The sequence below is a fragment of the Penicillium manginii genome (assembly GCF_028828005.1).
Source record: "Penicillium manginii strain IBT 31320 chromosome Unknown utg000003l:1.0-959480.0:1.0-959601.0, whole genome shotgun sequence".
Taxonomy (NCBI): domain Eukaryota; kingdom Fungi; phylum Ascomycota; class Eurotiomycetes; order Eurotiales; family Aspergillaceae; genus Penicillium; species Penicillium manginii.
In genome coordinates, this window is record NW_026643104.1 from 196,795 (window position 1) to 209,936 (window position 13,142).

At 49.8% G+C, this 13,142-nt stretch overlaps 6 protein-coding genes across 6 annotated transcripts; all 6 read right to left on the bottom strand.

Moving 5' to 3' along the window:
• Nucleotides 1-1,360: 1,360 nt before the first annotated feature.
• On the bottom strand, nt 1,361-2,215 carry N7533_003429 (uncharacterized protein; the record flags this gene model as incomplete). Its single annotated transcript, XM_057100079.1, has 2 exons — nt 1,361-1,740; nt 1,810-2,215. The coding sequence occupies 2 exons, from the start codon at nt 2,213-2,215 to the stop codon at nt 1,361-1,363; spliced, it is 786 nt and encodes a 261-aa protein (XP_056962767.1).
• An 826-nt stretch (nt 2,216-3,041) lies between these two features.
• N7533_003430 (uncharacterized protein) lies at nt 3,042-3,389 on the bottom strand (the record flags this gene model as incomplete). The annotated part of the gene is made up of 1 exon (XM_057100080.1): nt 3,042-3,389. The coding sequence occupies one exon, from the start codon at nt 3,387-3,389 to the stop codon at nt 3,042-3,044; it is 348 nt and encodes a 115-aa protein (XP_056962768.1).
• A 1,238-nt stretch (nt 3,390-4,627) lies between these two features.
• N7533_003431 (putative ribosomal small subunit assembly protein) lies at nt 4,628-5,652 on the bottom strand (the record flags this gene model as incomplete). Its single annotated transcript, XM_057100081.1, has 2 exons — nt 4,628-4,636; nt 4,702-5,652. 2 exons carry the CDS (start codon nt 5,650-5,652, stop codon nt 4,628-4,630), a joined length of 960 nt encoding a protein of 319 aa, XP_056962769.1.
• Nucleotides 5,653-5,948: 296 nt separating this feature from the next.
• On the bottom strand, nt 5,949-7,458 carry N7533_003432 (recombinase DMC1; the record flags this gene model as incomplete). The annotated part of the gene is made up of 8 exons (XM_057100082.1): nt 5,949-6,016; nt 6,069-6,231; nt 6,296-6,318; nt 6,394-6,821; nt 6,915-7,018; nt 7,096-7,191; nt 7,269-7,361; nt 7,420-7,458. The coding sequence occupies 8 exons, from the start codon at nt 7,456-7,458 to the stop codon at nt 5,949-5,951; spliced, it is 1,014 nt and encodes a 337-aa protein (XP_056962770.1).
• A 927-nt stretch (nt 7,459-8,385) lies between these two features.
• On the bottom strand, nt 8,386-9,420 carry gisB (putative zinc knuckle nucleic acid binding protein; the record flags this gene model as incomplete). The annotated part of the gene is made up of 5 exons (XM_057100083.1): nt 8,386-9,023; nt 9,084-9,125; nt 9,181-9,192; nt 9,255-9,290; nt 9,366-9,420. 5 exons carry the CDS (start codon nt 9,418-9,420, stop codon nt 8,386-8,388), a joined length of 783 nt encoding a protein of 260 aa, XP_056962771.1.
• A 1,083-nt stretch (nt 9,421-10,503) lies between these two features.
• On the bottom strand, nt 10,504-12,170 carry N7533_003434 (UDP-N-acetylglucosamine diphosphorylase; the record flags this gene model as incomplete). The annotated part of the gene is made up of 3 exons (XM_057100084.1): nt 10,504-10,572; nt 10,640-11,374; nt 11,448-12,170. 3 exons carry the CDS (start codon nt 12,168-12,170, stop codon nt 10,504-10,506), a joined length of 1,527 nt encoding a protein of 508 aa, XP_056962772.1.
• Nucleotides 12,171-13,142: the final 972 nt, after the last annotated feature.

The window sequence follows — 13,142 nt, forward strand, 5'->3', positions numbered from 1 at the left end:
TTCGGCAAGGTCCAGGTAAATTGAAACTGAATTGAATTGAACTGACACGATTACAGCTTAATAATGTGTTTTACTCTGCGAACCATGGAACGAACCTCGGGCATTCGGATTGGTAGGGTAAGCCCTAGCTACTGTATAATTACAATAATTACAGGAGGTATGTATGGATCCGAATATCAACAAAGACCGGGAATAAAAAGAAACCTTGGAAGAAACGAAATATTGGTTCTGGCAAAAATATCTTTTTAAAAAATACATATCCTGTACATCCTTAGGTACACTCACAGAGAACACCGTGGCTCAGGCCCGAGGCTGAGTCGAAAGTGAAAAAGAAACTCCACTTTCAGGGCTCGCATCCACACTAGTTCGCGACGCTTCATCCAAAGAGAAGCCCCGGACTCGCTTCGTTCAATACCGCCTGTGCTCCTCGTATTCCCCTTTCCAAACAACCACACCATTACGCCGAAACATGTCTGTGTCAACTTGAAGTTTTGCTTTTTTCGCTTTTGTTTTTTTTCGGCATGGGGAGCTAGCTCCAGTAGAGCTGGACTTGGCTTGGCTTGGCTTAGCTGAGCTTCCAAGGTTGGACTTTGATTCCATTCCCGATGGCCTGGTACAGTATGTACGTACATACTGTACCTAAAGTACCTAAAGTACCTAAGGTACTGTACGTAACCCCAGCCCTCGGGCTGCTGGGTTTTTTTCGTGCCTGAATTCAGCTTCCCCACTGTATTTTCTTTTTTTGGGCACGTCTGGAACTAGTGTCTTCGAGAAGGTTCTTTTGTTCGCGCATTTTTGAAAGAGTGGGACTTTTACTGTGATGGGACTCAGAGTCTAGATCTTGATTAGAGGGGTGGTCATTAGCGTCAGAGCTACACTAATCTTGGAAGTACACCTAGATACTACTACTAGTAGTACTAATCACCTAACTAATGGGTAGGTAGTACTTCAAGTTACTACTAGTAACAATCTTCGCGTTGGAATCTCCAGGGCTCCAGGGCTTGCTCTGGTCCGAGTCTCTTGGATACTACTACTAGTAGTACTAGGTAGTGTACCTAAAAGATACCTAGGTACCTAGTAGTTATTAAATAGTGAATGCCTGCTTGGGCACTGGCAGGTGTATATATATCTACTAGTAGTAAGTATTTTCCAAAACTACTACTCCAGGGCTAATATTACTACTAGGTATTACATACCCAGGTGGTATTAGAAACCACCTGGGCACTGGCACGTTTCCAAAATCAATTACCAACAAAGCTTCAAATGCAAGATTCCATGGACAATAGTACATATCCAATAATTACCTTCCAAGGTTGAGAAGTGAAGTACAACTAGTAGTACTAGTATAAATCACCCCCCCCTACTCATCATCCGCAAGCAACATCAACGTCCGATCATAAACCCTAGTCGCCTCCAAAACCCACGGCTGTTCACCAGCCTCTTCCTCCTCCCCACCCTCCTCCTCACCATCCACCGGCAGCACAGAAAAAACCTTAAACCTCGTCGTCTCCGCCAAACTCCGAATCCGCACCTTCTGCGTCTGCGTCACCAGAACCCGGCCCGCCAATGCCTCACGAAGCGGCTCCCCCGTCAGCGGATGAACACCCGTGCAAAGCGCAACGAAGACCTCGTCAAATTTATGCAAGAGGGTTAGTGCGGCGGGACCGTCGAAGGGGTGTGTTGGCAGGGCTGTTTCGGTGATTCCCGCCAGTGTGATTAGACTTTCTGTTTGGATTGATGCTTTGTTTTGCTGGGTAAGTATAGCTTATTCTGGAATATTAATGAAGGGGGAGAATTGAAAATACGTACGTGATGCAGAGGCCCAAAGCAGGTCGATCAATGCGTTTACGTCGGCGGCGAAGTCGGCGAAATTTTCGTAGCGACGGTGGGAGGTGTGGGTGTCTGGTGCGTCCATGCCCATTTCGGATTTCATTTGTCGGTATGTTATGCGTTCGATGGCTGTGCTTACGCGGCCGCGGAGTTGGGTTTCTTCTTCTGAGCCTGGGATTGGGGTGGGGTTTTGGGGTGGGAGGGTGAGGGTTGGGGTCCATGACTTGGTCTTTGTAGGTTGGGCTGGGCTTTGATTTGAATTTGAAAAGAAGGGCGATGATGTTCCGTTTGAGTTGGAGTTGGTTGGGTGTTGGATGCCAGGGACGTCTTCGAATTCCTCGTTTAGGTCCGAGTCGGAGTCACATTCGCGGTCTTGGGTGGACATTTTGATTTGATTTGAGATTTTGGTCGTGATGGGCTGGGATTTAGCGGATTCTGAACTTATGTCCTGTGTTCCGGCGATCTGATATCGGATGTACTGTAGGATGTCTTTGATAGCTTGAAGCTTACTGCGGGGTAGTGCTGAGCGGGAACGGTGGAGTCAGCGCCCACGGCAGACGACAAGCTGTGCGGAAGGAATAAGGTATTTCCTGTGCACCCGGTCTCAGTTAGAAGAAAGGGGTTGTGCGACGAATTTGTTCATGAGGAGGTACGAAGCTTGGAGCTTGATGTGGGATGTCATGCCAAGCCTTGGTCTGTGCGCCGCATTGATGAGATCTATTCATGTCGTTGTACCAGGCCACTCTCTAGATCCAGACGTGCTTATATCACCACTTAACCATCCATTGCAAGATAAAGGGGTAGATATTTTGTCCGAAATGATACCCATATAAAATTACTCTTTCATATAAAATCAATCCTAAAAGCACAACTATATTTGCCGACAAATAACCCAGCGTTGTTAGGGATTTCAAAAATGCATATATCCACTCTCAAATTTGACTACAAGAATCCGATGGCACAAAATTAGAATCGCCTTACGGATGAAGCTCTACGTGAAGATTGTATTTTTCAAAACAGAAAGATAAAGACGAATCATTGCCATAACCCGTGTGCATATTTTCTGTCAAAATATTCTTGCCCAGGTGATTTGGGCGACCTCGAGAATCCCCCGCGATTAGAGCATAGCAGAAACAGCCAGAGATTACAGCCCCTCAAACACCGACAGCTTCTGTTTCACACATAGCTTGAGTGACTCGAGCCCTAATGCCTTAATGGTCAGTCACTTCCACTTCAAAGTCATATTTATACCAACGATCCCCCTCCCACTTCATCAATTTCCCAAAATGGTTATATTCATGATGACTGTGCTCTGGCTGAATCTGATTACTGGTGAACTTCCCGTTGAACTGATAGTTATGGCCGTGATTGTTAATCAGTTTCGATCTACGGCCAACTTCGACACGAGCGGCGTCGGGATTCTCACACAACTCCCGGAACATCTTGTCCGTGGCGGTCTCGTATCCACGCAGATCGACCTCGGCCCAGTCTTGCGCATGATTGCCTTCCCAGTGGGCGTGGACGTCTGTTGTATAGTGCTCGATTCGAGGATTAGCCATCGTGATTTAGTATTTTGGAGATCCACGCGCGGCGCCTCGGATTATGTTTCACGATAGGGTAGCTTTTGGAGAGAGATTGGAATTCTTCTTGGATTTATTTGAAGATCCGTACAGCTTAGGGTGGGCAAAGTTGAAATAAATCTGATTATCTGAATGCATTTAACAGCTATTTAGTAGTATACTACAGTAGTAACAAAGTCGTGACGTCAACATCAAAACATCAAAACCTTCGCGTGGAGATCATATGATCTTTATTAAGAATTAAACCAATGAAGCGATCTCCGAGTCAGCTGATCAGATCAGCGACTCGGAGGTATTTTTTTCTCCTTGTATAGTCTATGCAGGTACAGTACAGTAACGCACATGACGCATCAAGCATGTACAGGACTAGCTCAAGCTTCTGAGCTACATCATCTTTATGTTAGTTTCTGGCCAGATAATCAAGTAGTTCACGTAATTCCGGCCAACTGAAATCCCGCCAGGAAGCGCGCCTTTAGTTGTATTTACCATCTTCAGCTAGTACCTAAAATTCCTCCCGAACGCTTCGGATCCTGGCAAAAACCAGCCAATCAGCGAGGAAGGGTCAAATTGACTGTCGGATATTCAACAAGGTCAAATGAAATTCTTGTTTCAGGCAGCGAAGCTACGTAACATGCCCTACTTTGTCTACACGGGCTTCAGGAATATCCTCAAAGGCCTACCTGTAGATTCAAGTTACGAAGCGGAAGGATTACTTCATGTTAGTTCTGATTCTTTACTTTTAAAAGAAAGGACGAATACTTGTCAGCGGTGTATATTACTCGCTTTCAACTATTCCATCTTCACTTTATGCCCGGTGGTTCAGGCGAAAGTACTAGTAGTTTACGATCTACGCTCAGCATAAAGCAATTGTAAATGGAATCTATATTCATGTCTTGATTTGATATTCGAACATTCGTAACTATTCAATAGACAATTAGCACAGGTCCGACCAACGAACAAGATCGTGAAGATAATTCAGGAATGCTGCATATCAGAGGTCGAGAAGATTTGATAATGCTGGTTTTTGTTGACATGGCAGACAGCGGCTAGCGCGTCTTGCTACACTGGCCCCAGCGTACTCATCACAAAGCGAAGAAGGAAAGGGAAAGGGCAAAAAAGAGGGAGAAGGAGGAGTGATATCAAACTCACCATATACCAGAACAAAAACAACCCACAACGTAAACTCGAACTCCAGAAAACGCCCCATAGATGCCAAATCACTCCGGCTATTATAAAAGTTAGCACCGCTATCAAAACCACCAGCCCAAAAAAGGAAGAAAGAAAGACTCACCCTAATCTTGCCCCTGCGCTCCTTAATATCGCGCAATTTCCGCTTATCCTCATCAAAGGCCCTAAGTAACTGATTCTGCTTCTCCTTCCTCTTCTCCCGCGACTGGAACCGATAAAAGTCCTCAAGACCCTCATTCTTCTTCTTCTCCCGCTCAACAAGAGCCTTAAGCTCCTCCTCCCTCGCCAAGCTATTAAGCTTGGGCCCATGCGAAACAGTAACGAAGCCATCCTCATCCGGCTCAGAAAGTCTCCTCGCCTCCTCGCGACGCCGCGCCTCACCCACCTGCTCGAAAACAGTCATAAAGTCATTCACGGACCGCAACAGCGCCGCCCGATCCGGATACCGCATCTTCTCGTGCGCGATGTACCGCGCGATCCCGAGGTCCGCGACACGGCCGGCGGGAACACCGACGGCCCAGGGAATGGGCGTGCGCTTTTTCGACGCTTTGAGGGCTGCTTTAAGGCTTGCTTCCATTGAGGGTTTGTCGGCGAAAATGACGATGGCGTGCGAGCCGGATTTTTGCAGTTGGCGGGTCCAGGTTGGTGGGAGGGTGATGTCGTCCAGGGTTTCTTGGAGGTCTGAGGATGTTGCGAGGGTGCGGGCGCGTTTGCGTTTCTTGCTGTTTCCTCGGGAGGAGTTGATGCCTGTTTCTGTTGCTGCGGCTGCGGCGGCGGCGGCACGCTTTTTGCTCGTGGGGATGTTTTCGAATTGGACTTTTTCGACGCGGCCGGATGAGAGGGATGTGGCGAAGAGGGCGCGGATGTGCGCTTCGGTTGTGTCGATGGGTGTGTTGACGAGGAAGAGGGAGCGGGTGGAGTCTGGGTCTGGGATTCGGGGGTCGTGTGGTCGGATGTAAAGGTAGTGGGTTGCTGGGTTGGGGTAGGCTTCTGTGCTCGGAAGCTCGAGGGCCAGGGTGGTGTACCCTGCCACCTCTACGGAGTCTTTCTTCATTTTTGGGGTGGGATTGGGTTGTTGGAATGCGGGTTGCTGAACTTTTTTGAAGGTTTTGCGCTAGCGTTGGATTCTGCTGGGTTTTTTGGGCGGTGAGGAGAACGTTAGGCGGTGAGATCTATATAAACGTAGTGTGTTGATGAAAATGGATGGGATGGAAAGATAATTGGTTCATTGATTGAGTTGGGGTAATTATAATAGGTTATAGGATGTCGTAGGCCGTAGCTCATAGTGATACATAATTGTCGTCTGTCGTAATACTCCGTTCAAATCATGGTCATTTTGCATCGGTAGTATCACACCTTGTCGGGATCGTTGATACCTCCATTCGTAATGACATAAGTTGCCTCCCGCTCAGGGCAGTCTAGAGCAATCAGCATGATTCACTGCATATCTTCGACAGGGTGGTCACTAACCAGGTGAGTCTTGAATCTTGGCCACTCGCTCTTCACCACGACCCTTGCGGAGAAGAACACGGGTAGTCGACGCATGCGCAAGAACATGTCCTCCAACAGGCTTGCGGCCATCAGCTCCAGCAAACAGCGCACTAGCACCAGGATCACTCTGGACTTGATTCGTCTAGTCCACATCAGAATCCATCTCCCCATTCCCAGTAAGAAAGCCCAAGGGCAAAAGAACTCACCATAAGAACGCACACATTGAACTCTGCATCAAATCAGCCAAGACCCCCCAAAAACACCAAAAAAAGAAAACATCTCAACTCGACTCGCACCCACTCACCCTCAGCCATATGCGCCAATTTCATAAGAAACTGATTTAGCTTCTGCTGTCTCTCAGCAAGCTCCCCCCGCCCACAATAATCCACCCGAAAACAATTCATAATGGAATCAATAACCAGCAACCGAAACTCCCCGCCCGCAAACTCACAACTAAGCGTATTCAGCAACTCAAGCTGATGCTCGCTATTCAGGGCCCGCGCATACGCAATATTTTCCTGCGCCGTTTCAGCGTCCACGCCGAATCGTTCCGCTATTTGCGCAATTCGTTCGGGGCGGAATGTTCCTTCGGTGTCGATGTATGCTACTTTTCCGCCGGCGCCGCCGAGGCTGCGGGGTAGTTGGGCCATTACGGACATTGTGTGTGAGAGTTGAGTCTTTCCGCAGCGGAATTCGCCGAAGACTTCGCTTATTGACATGCTTTGGAAGCCGCTGGGAAGTCGGTTAGATGGATGGATGGATGGGCCCGGGGGAGTACTTTTTGGATGGAGGTGTGTGGGATGGATGGGGGAATAAATGGCTTACCCGCCGAGGATGGAGTCGAATTGCTTGCTGCCGGTTGAAATGCGGACGACCTTTTTGCGTTGGTGGAAGAGTTCCATGGCGGTAATGAATCCTGATGCGGATGGCTGGGTGGGATTGATGTTAGAAGGGTGCTGTTTTTGCTTCTCTCTTAATCTGGAAGAGCGGGTAGACCCTGATGTACCAGACATTTCTGAATTGCTTCTTTGACCTTTTCGACTTTGATTTCGCTGAATCCTTTGATTTTCAGAAGGGTTTTGCGCGTGGCGCCGTGGACGGACTGGGGGTGTTGGAGGGCCGGTGTTAGTGGTGTATAGAGTAGTCTTTGTCTTGCACGAGATTCAAGCCAAGGCTTACGGCAACGGTGTAGAATCCATTTGCTTTTAGTTTTGTGATGTCTGCGGCGCCGATCCCGTGGGCTTGGATGCTGTCGATGTCGACGATAAAGTTCTGGGCTGGGTTAGAGATGGTGTGGATGGGATGAGGCGGGGGGAGGGGGGGGGCGTACTTCTTCATTGAATTCGTCGTCAGAGATGGAACCTGTCATTGTGATGGTTTGGTTCAATTGGACGTGGTGGGTGCGGTGGTGGTTGGAGGTGCGAGACGACGAGAGTCGAGGTGGGAAGGTAGCCTACCTTCCTACTAGTAGTACTAGATACCAAAGGGCGAGACCCGGCTCCTTTCCCTCAACCTTCAAGTCACCCATCCATACACCTCTTGCAAGACAAGCACTACAGCTACAAGTAAAACATAGAAGAAAGATTTGCGTTTTCATGTTCTCAGCACCGAGGATCTTCTCTTCCACCAAAGGCCATTCCAATAAACTTCGCCAATATTCTCTCTGCAATGCACACCACACATCCATATCCATATCCATCATCACACCTGCTTCACACCACTTGTCTCACATCTCTCTCTTTCCTCTCTTCCTTTTCTCTCCTCTCCTCTCTCCTCGGCCCTAGGAAAACCGAACCGCAATCAAGAGTAGAATCGAATCGAACTTCATCATATAGAGAAAGATTCATCCATAGGGAAAACAAATAGGACAAAAGACGCCAATCATGAGACTTGACCTTGAGATTTTTTTTGCGATATCAAGTCAAGTCAGGAAGAGGGGGGTTAGGGTAGGTAGGGTTGGTTCGGGGGTCGTGAATCAAAAATCAAAAAAGTGGGACAACTTTTTTCCGTTTGATCGTCGTATACATGATAAAATATAAGGAAAACAAAATGAAAGAAAGAAAGAGAAGGGACTGGTACGATGTCGGCCTTCTGAAAGGGGAAAAAAACAATCAAGAAAAAGGCTCGGAGAAAGATAGGCTGATGTGGTAGGATTTTTTTTAGTTGTCGAAAATCACCCGGGGGAGGAAGTGGTCAATATATGCAAAGGAGAAAAAAATGGGCGCAGAGACTCCGTGAAGTTGAAGAAAGGACCGATCTGGTCTGGTCTGGTCTGGTCGGCTCTCGCTCTCGCTCTTTATGCGACAGCGGTGGTAGGAGCCGCAGGCGCAACGGGGGCGGCATCGGCATTAGACTCGACAGCGGCGGGAACGGCAGCTGCAACGGCAGCAGCGGGCGCAACAGGGGCATCAGCCGGGATAACCGGGGCGACGGCATCGACAGCGGGGACGGCGACACCAGCAGCACCGGCCTCAGCGTTGGTCGGGCAGTCGCGAGAAATGTGGCCAGCCTGAGCGCACTTGTAGCAGACCTTACCGGCGGAGCTGAGAGGGCCGCCGTTGGGGGCGGTGCAGTCACGCGAGATGTGGCCCAGCTTGCCGCAGGCGTAGCACTTCATGGCCTGAGCCTGGCAGTCACGGGCGAAGTGGTTGGGTCCGCCGCACTTGTAGCAGGTAGCGGCGCGAGGGTATCCGCCAAAGTTACCGCGGAAGCCGGGCTGGAAGTTGCCGCGGGGAGGACGGGGAGGACCGCCAGCTCCAGCTCCAGCTCCAGGACCAGCGCCAGCGCCGGGAGCGGCGGGGTTGGAGCAGTTGCGGGCAAGGTGGCCGGGCTGGCTGCAGTTGTAGCAGCGGCCGTTGGCACCGCCGTTCAGGCGGAGGGTTGGGCAGTCGGCCTGGACGTGGCCGAGACCCTGGCAGTTATAGCATTGCTTGGCTGGAAGAGGTCAGCATGGCTGAGCAGGGAGGGAAGTATGGCTATGTGGATATTTCTTACTCTCGGTAGTGCGAGGAAGAGGGCAAGCGCTGGACTCGTGTCCTGTTTTGAGATCAATAAGAGCTGGCGGAGGGATGGTTATAGACGACGAACATACCGGGCTGCTTACCTATGAGAAGCGGATTAGTAGGGAATTCCAGACAAGGCCAGGAAAAGATGGAGGGGACTCACAGTTATAGCAGAGACGCTCGGAGGAGGAGCAGACCTCTACGTCAGTTAGCGACATGGTTCAGGATCGGCCGAAACATCATGATATGGTCTAATGCCGGGTTGTAAACTCACCAGCGTAGTGGCCAATGTTGCCACACTTGTAGCACGCGCGACGAGACAGCATCATCTTTTATATTCTATGCAAACGGTTAATACCGAGGTAAAACACCCAGTTGCACCGCATGTCGCCGCGAACTTGTTGTGCCTGCGCTCCCCTCGCATGGTGTAATATTATGGTATGCGCATGATGCAGCGAATCGATACGTCCCAGTTCCGAGTAATAATCCAGCTGAGGCAGTGTTGCGCTCGTCGAGTCGGAGATATTGGGGTTTGCCCTCGTGCAGTGCGGGATGGAGGGGAGAAACGTCGATCCGCGGGGTGCAGCAACCCAACAAGCTCACGACAGCAAGGGCATAAATAGAACAAAAGGAAGTCGACAGTTCTCACATACCCTTCCGAAAAAAAAACACTTCGATACCTTAACAGAGCTAAGCGGGGGGAAAAAAGAACTTTGGTCAGCAAACCGAAAAACGAGATGACCAAAAAAAGAAGCACCACGTTCTTGACAGCGGGGAGGGGAAAACGAAAGAGAAAAAAAAGAAACACACAAAGTGGGGGTACACCGCACAATGCAGAAGAAATCGAAGAAGAAAGAATTCAATAATCAAAAGCTCCAAAGCTCAAAGCAACTCACCTCGAACACAGTTGAGTGGGTTTTGTGGAAGGAAAAGTTGCAAACTCGACAAAACTGGCCTGCCGGACTTTTCCGCATTGCGTAAGGCCTTGCTGATTCACCCACCTTAGCTTTATAAACATTATTTACTATATTTACATTATTGAATATTACCATTCGACATTCAGGTCATACTAATGCAATTCAGTTAATGTGAGTTCATTCAGACTACATTGACACGAAATGAAGGAGGACTGGAATTGGGCTGGAATTGACTCCCTGCATTCCCGCTGCAAATATGATTAATGCAACGCCGCTTCATTCTCCGATCTGCGACACCCTAACCTGGGGCCAACCTTGACGATGTAATTCATCTTATCAATGTATTTCATTTCTTCGTTCTCAAGCTGCATTAAGCCCGAGATGTGCCTGCACAGGGCGCGTACATGTTTTTAACTTCAAATAAAAGAATATGGAGTGCTTCAAAAATTCAACTGTGGGTGTGTGAGGATAGAGGAGATCGACACCAGGCCGAATCTACTCCTTCTCCAGGATGGCCGGGGCCTTGACCTCGCGACCAGCCAGGAATTCAAGGTTCTCACCTCCCTGCAAAATTGGGATCGGATTAGTCTTTGTTGGAAAGGCAAAAGGGGGAAATGGTAATATCACATACATAGCTGATCAGCGGAGAAACTTCCACTCCAGACGCCTCGGCATCGGTAATGACGATACCGCCAGCAGCCTCGAGCCACCGTTGACCCTGCTTCATGATGTCGTCGCGGCTGGTATCGGGATCATCCTGGCCGGTACCGCGGGCGTTCTTGAGCGGCGAGAACTCATCCTCGCGGCGCACCTCAATGCTGGCAAACTTGTTCAGGGGAGTCATGGGGAAGACGTCGAAGACAAACTGCTCCAGCTTGATACCGTTGGGCTTCTCGGGCTTCTCGGCCTCGCCGGTCTCGGTGTTCACGAAGGGGATCTTCTTGCGAGCGACGTGGTGCGGGAGTTGGTGCGCCCAGTTCTCGATGGACTCGAAGAAGCGGAAGGAGTAGTAGTGGTTGACGATGTTGGCGGCGCGGTACTTGAGCAGGTCGGGGTTCTTGGGGTCCTTGGCTTCGGCGGTCTCCTTGTCGATTTCGGAGTACTCGACGACATCGGGCTTGCCGTTCTTCTGCAGGATCAGGCCGACGGACTCGGTGGCGTCGCGCTTGCGGACGACCTTGGTGGCGATGTCGACGTCGTGGGCGGCGGAGAATCCGATGAAGACGGGGTCGGCGACCTTGACGAGGCAGTTGTCGACGCAGTAGGCGTGGATGTGCTTGATGCCGCGCTTACGCATGTCCTCGCGGGCACCGGAGGTGATGAGAGCCTGGTAGATACCACCGTTTCCATCGGGAGCCACGGCGGCCTGGTGTTTATTATGTTAGCCAATGTTTCAAGGGCATGAGAGGGGGTGGGGGATTGCGATTGTAGTAACTCACCTTGCCCTTGTTCTCCAGGATAATCTTGCCATCGTTCGAGATACAGGGAAGAACACCCTGCTCAAAGATGAAGACGTTCTTCTTATCGAGACCGAAGTAGTTGCTCTTCTCAAAGAACTCCTCGGTAGGACCGCGGGTAGGCCCGCTGGTCATAACATACCAGGGGATGGTGGCGGAGGCGACACCGTTAGCCTTTGAGGCCAGCTCCTGCAGCTTGGCGATACGCTCAGCCTGGAGCTGGAAGAGAGACTTTTGGCTCAGTAGACCGATGTCGAAGCAGCCCTTGGGGGCGGAGCTACCAAGACGGGTTCCCTGGCCACCAGCCATCAACACCACGGCCACCTTGTTATCCGCCACCTCCTTGAGACCAGCATCGTACCACTTCTTCAGGTCGGCGGGGTCAGAGTCGAGAATGGAGGCGGTCGCGGACTCGGGCAAAGGCTCGAGCGTCACTTCGGTCTGCTCGGTCTTGGGGGGGTTGAGGGCCTTGTCGGCCAGCTCATTAATGCGGGTAGGGTCGAAGGTGGACAGCTGGTGGAAAAGACGGGACTTCTCAACGGTGGACAGCTCATCAATGAAGGCAAAGACTTGGCCTTGACCGGCATCGGAGTACTTCTTCTGTAGTTGCTGGAGCTCTTCGGCGGAGGGTTCGCGGGGAGCTTCCTCAGCACCAGAAAATTTTCCAATTAGATTGGAGACGGTTTCTTTGATTGCAGCAGCCATTGTGAAAGGTGGAGGGTAGAGAGGAAGAGGAAGGAATTAAATTGGGAGGAAGGGAAAGAAGGGAGAGAAGGGAAGATAGAAAGAAAGGAAGAAAGAAAGAAGGAGGGGGGAAGTGGCAAAAGTAAATAAATTGACACGGGGTGAAGCTGAAGCACCCAAAGTGGCTACACCGTAAGTCTCATCTCACCTACAGTACTCCGTACACACATGTACCCAGGTACCCTCTCAACTAGTTGGACTTATTTTTAGCGTGAGACGAATGAAACCCATGGATGGAGGCACTAGCAATCAATCGGGCCTGAGACCTGTCCACTCGCCGATGAGGTGGGACCCGCTGAGGCGAGGCTGTCAATATTTGCATTTGCTGGTCTTTTCATGGTCTCTGTTGGAATTATTTGGCCTATTGTATGTCAATTTAAGTATAGTGTATTTGTAGGTAGATATACCTAGACTAGGTATAGGTATAGGTATAGGTATAGATATTGATGCTGATATTCATGCTATGCTGATGCTGATATACACGCAGTACTAGTTACCCCCACTACAACCAAACCAGTCGCTATGACAACAGGAAACCCCAATTAACCAGAGAACAAGTTGGCAAATGGCATTATTTGCTTCATAAATTCTATTCTCTTTAAGTTTTCAAATGTGCCCCCAGGGCTGTTGTACTAGCCACCCTCCAAATGCTCATTCCAATGTAGTCGACGACTTTACAATATTCTCAGCTCTTGGCTATTTCCATCCACTGGCACTAGTACTGGCAATATATACCTAGGTATACCTAGGTACTACTACTAATCTTTATGATCGTACTATCCCCTGGTAAGTATATAGACCACTCAATGCAAAACTAGTCACAATCGTTAGCGCCAGTAGCGCGGGGTGATCGGGGTGATCGGGCGGGGCACAATAATCCCACCACACATTGTCTACCTAAAAAAACGACCTGGACCATGGCTAAGACCATTG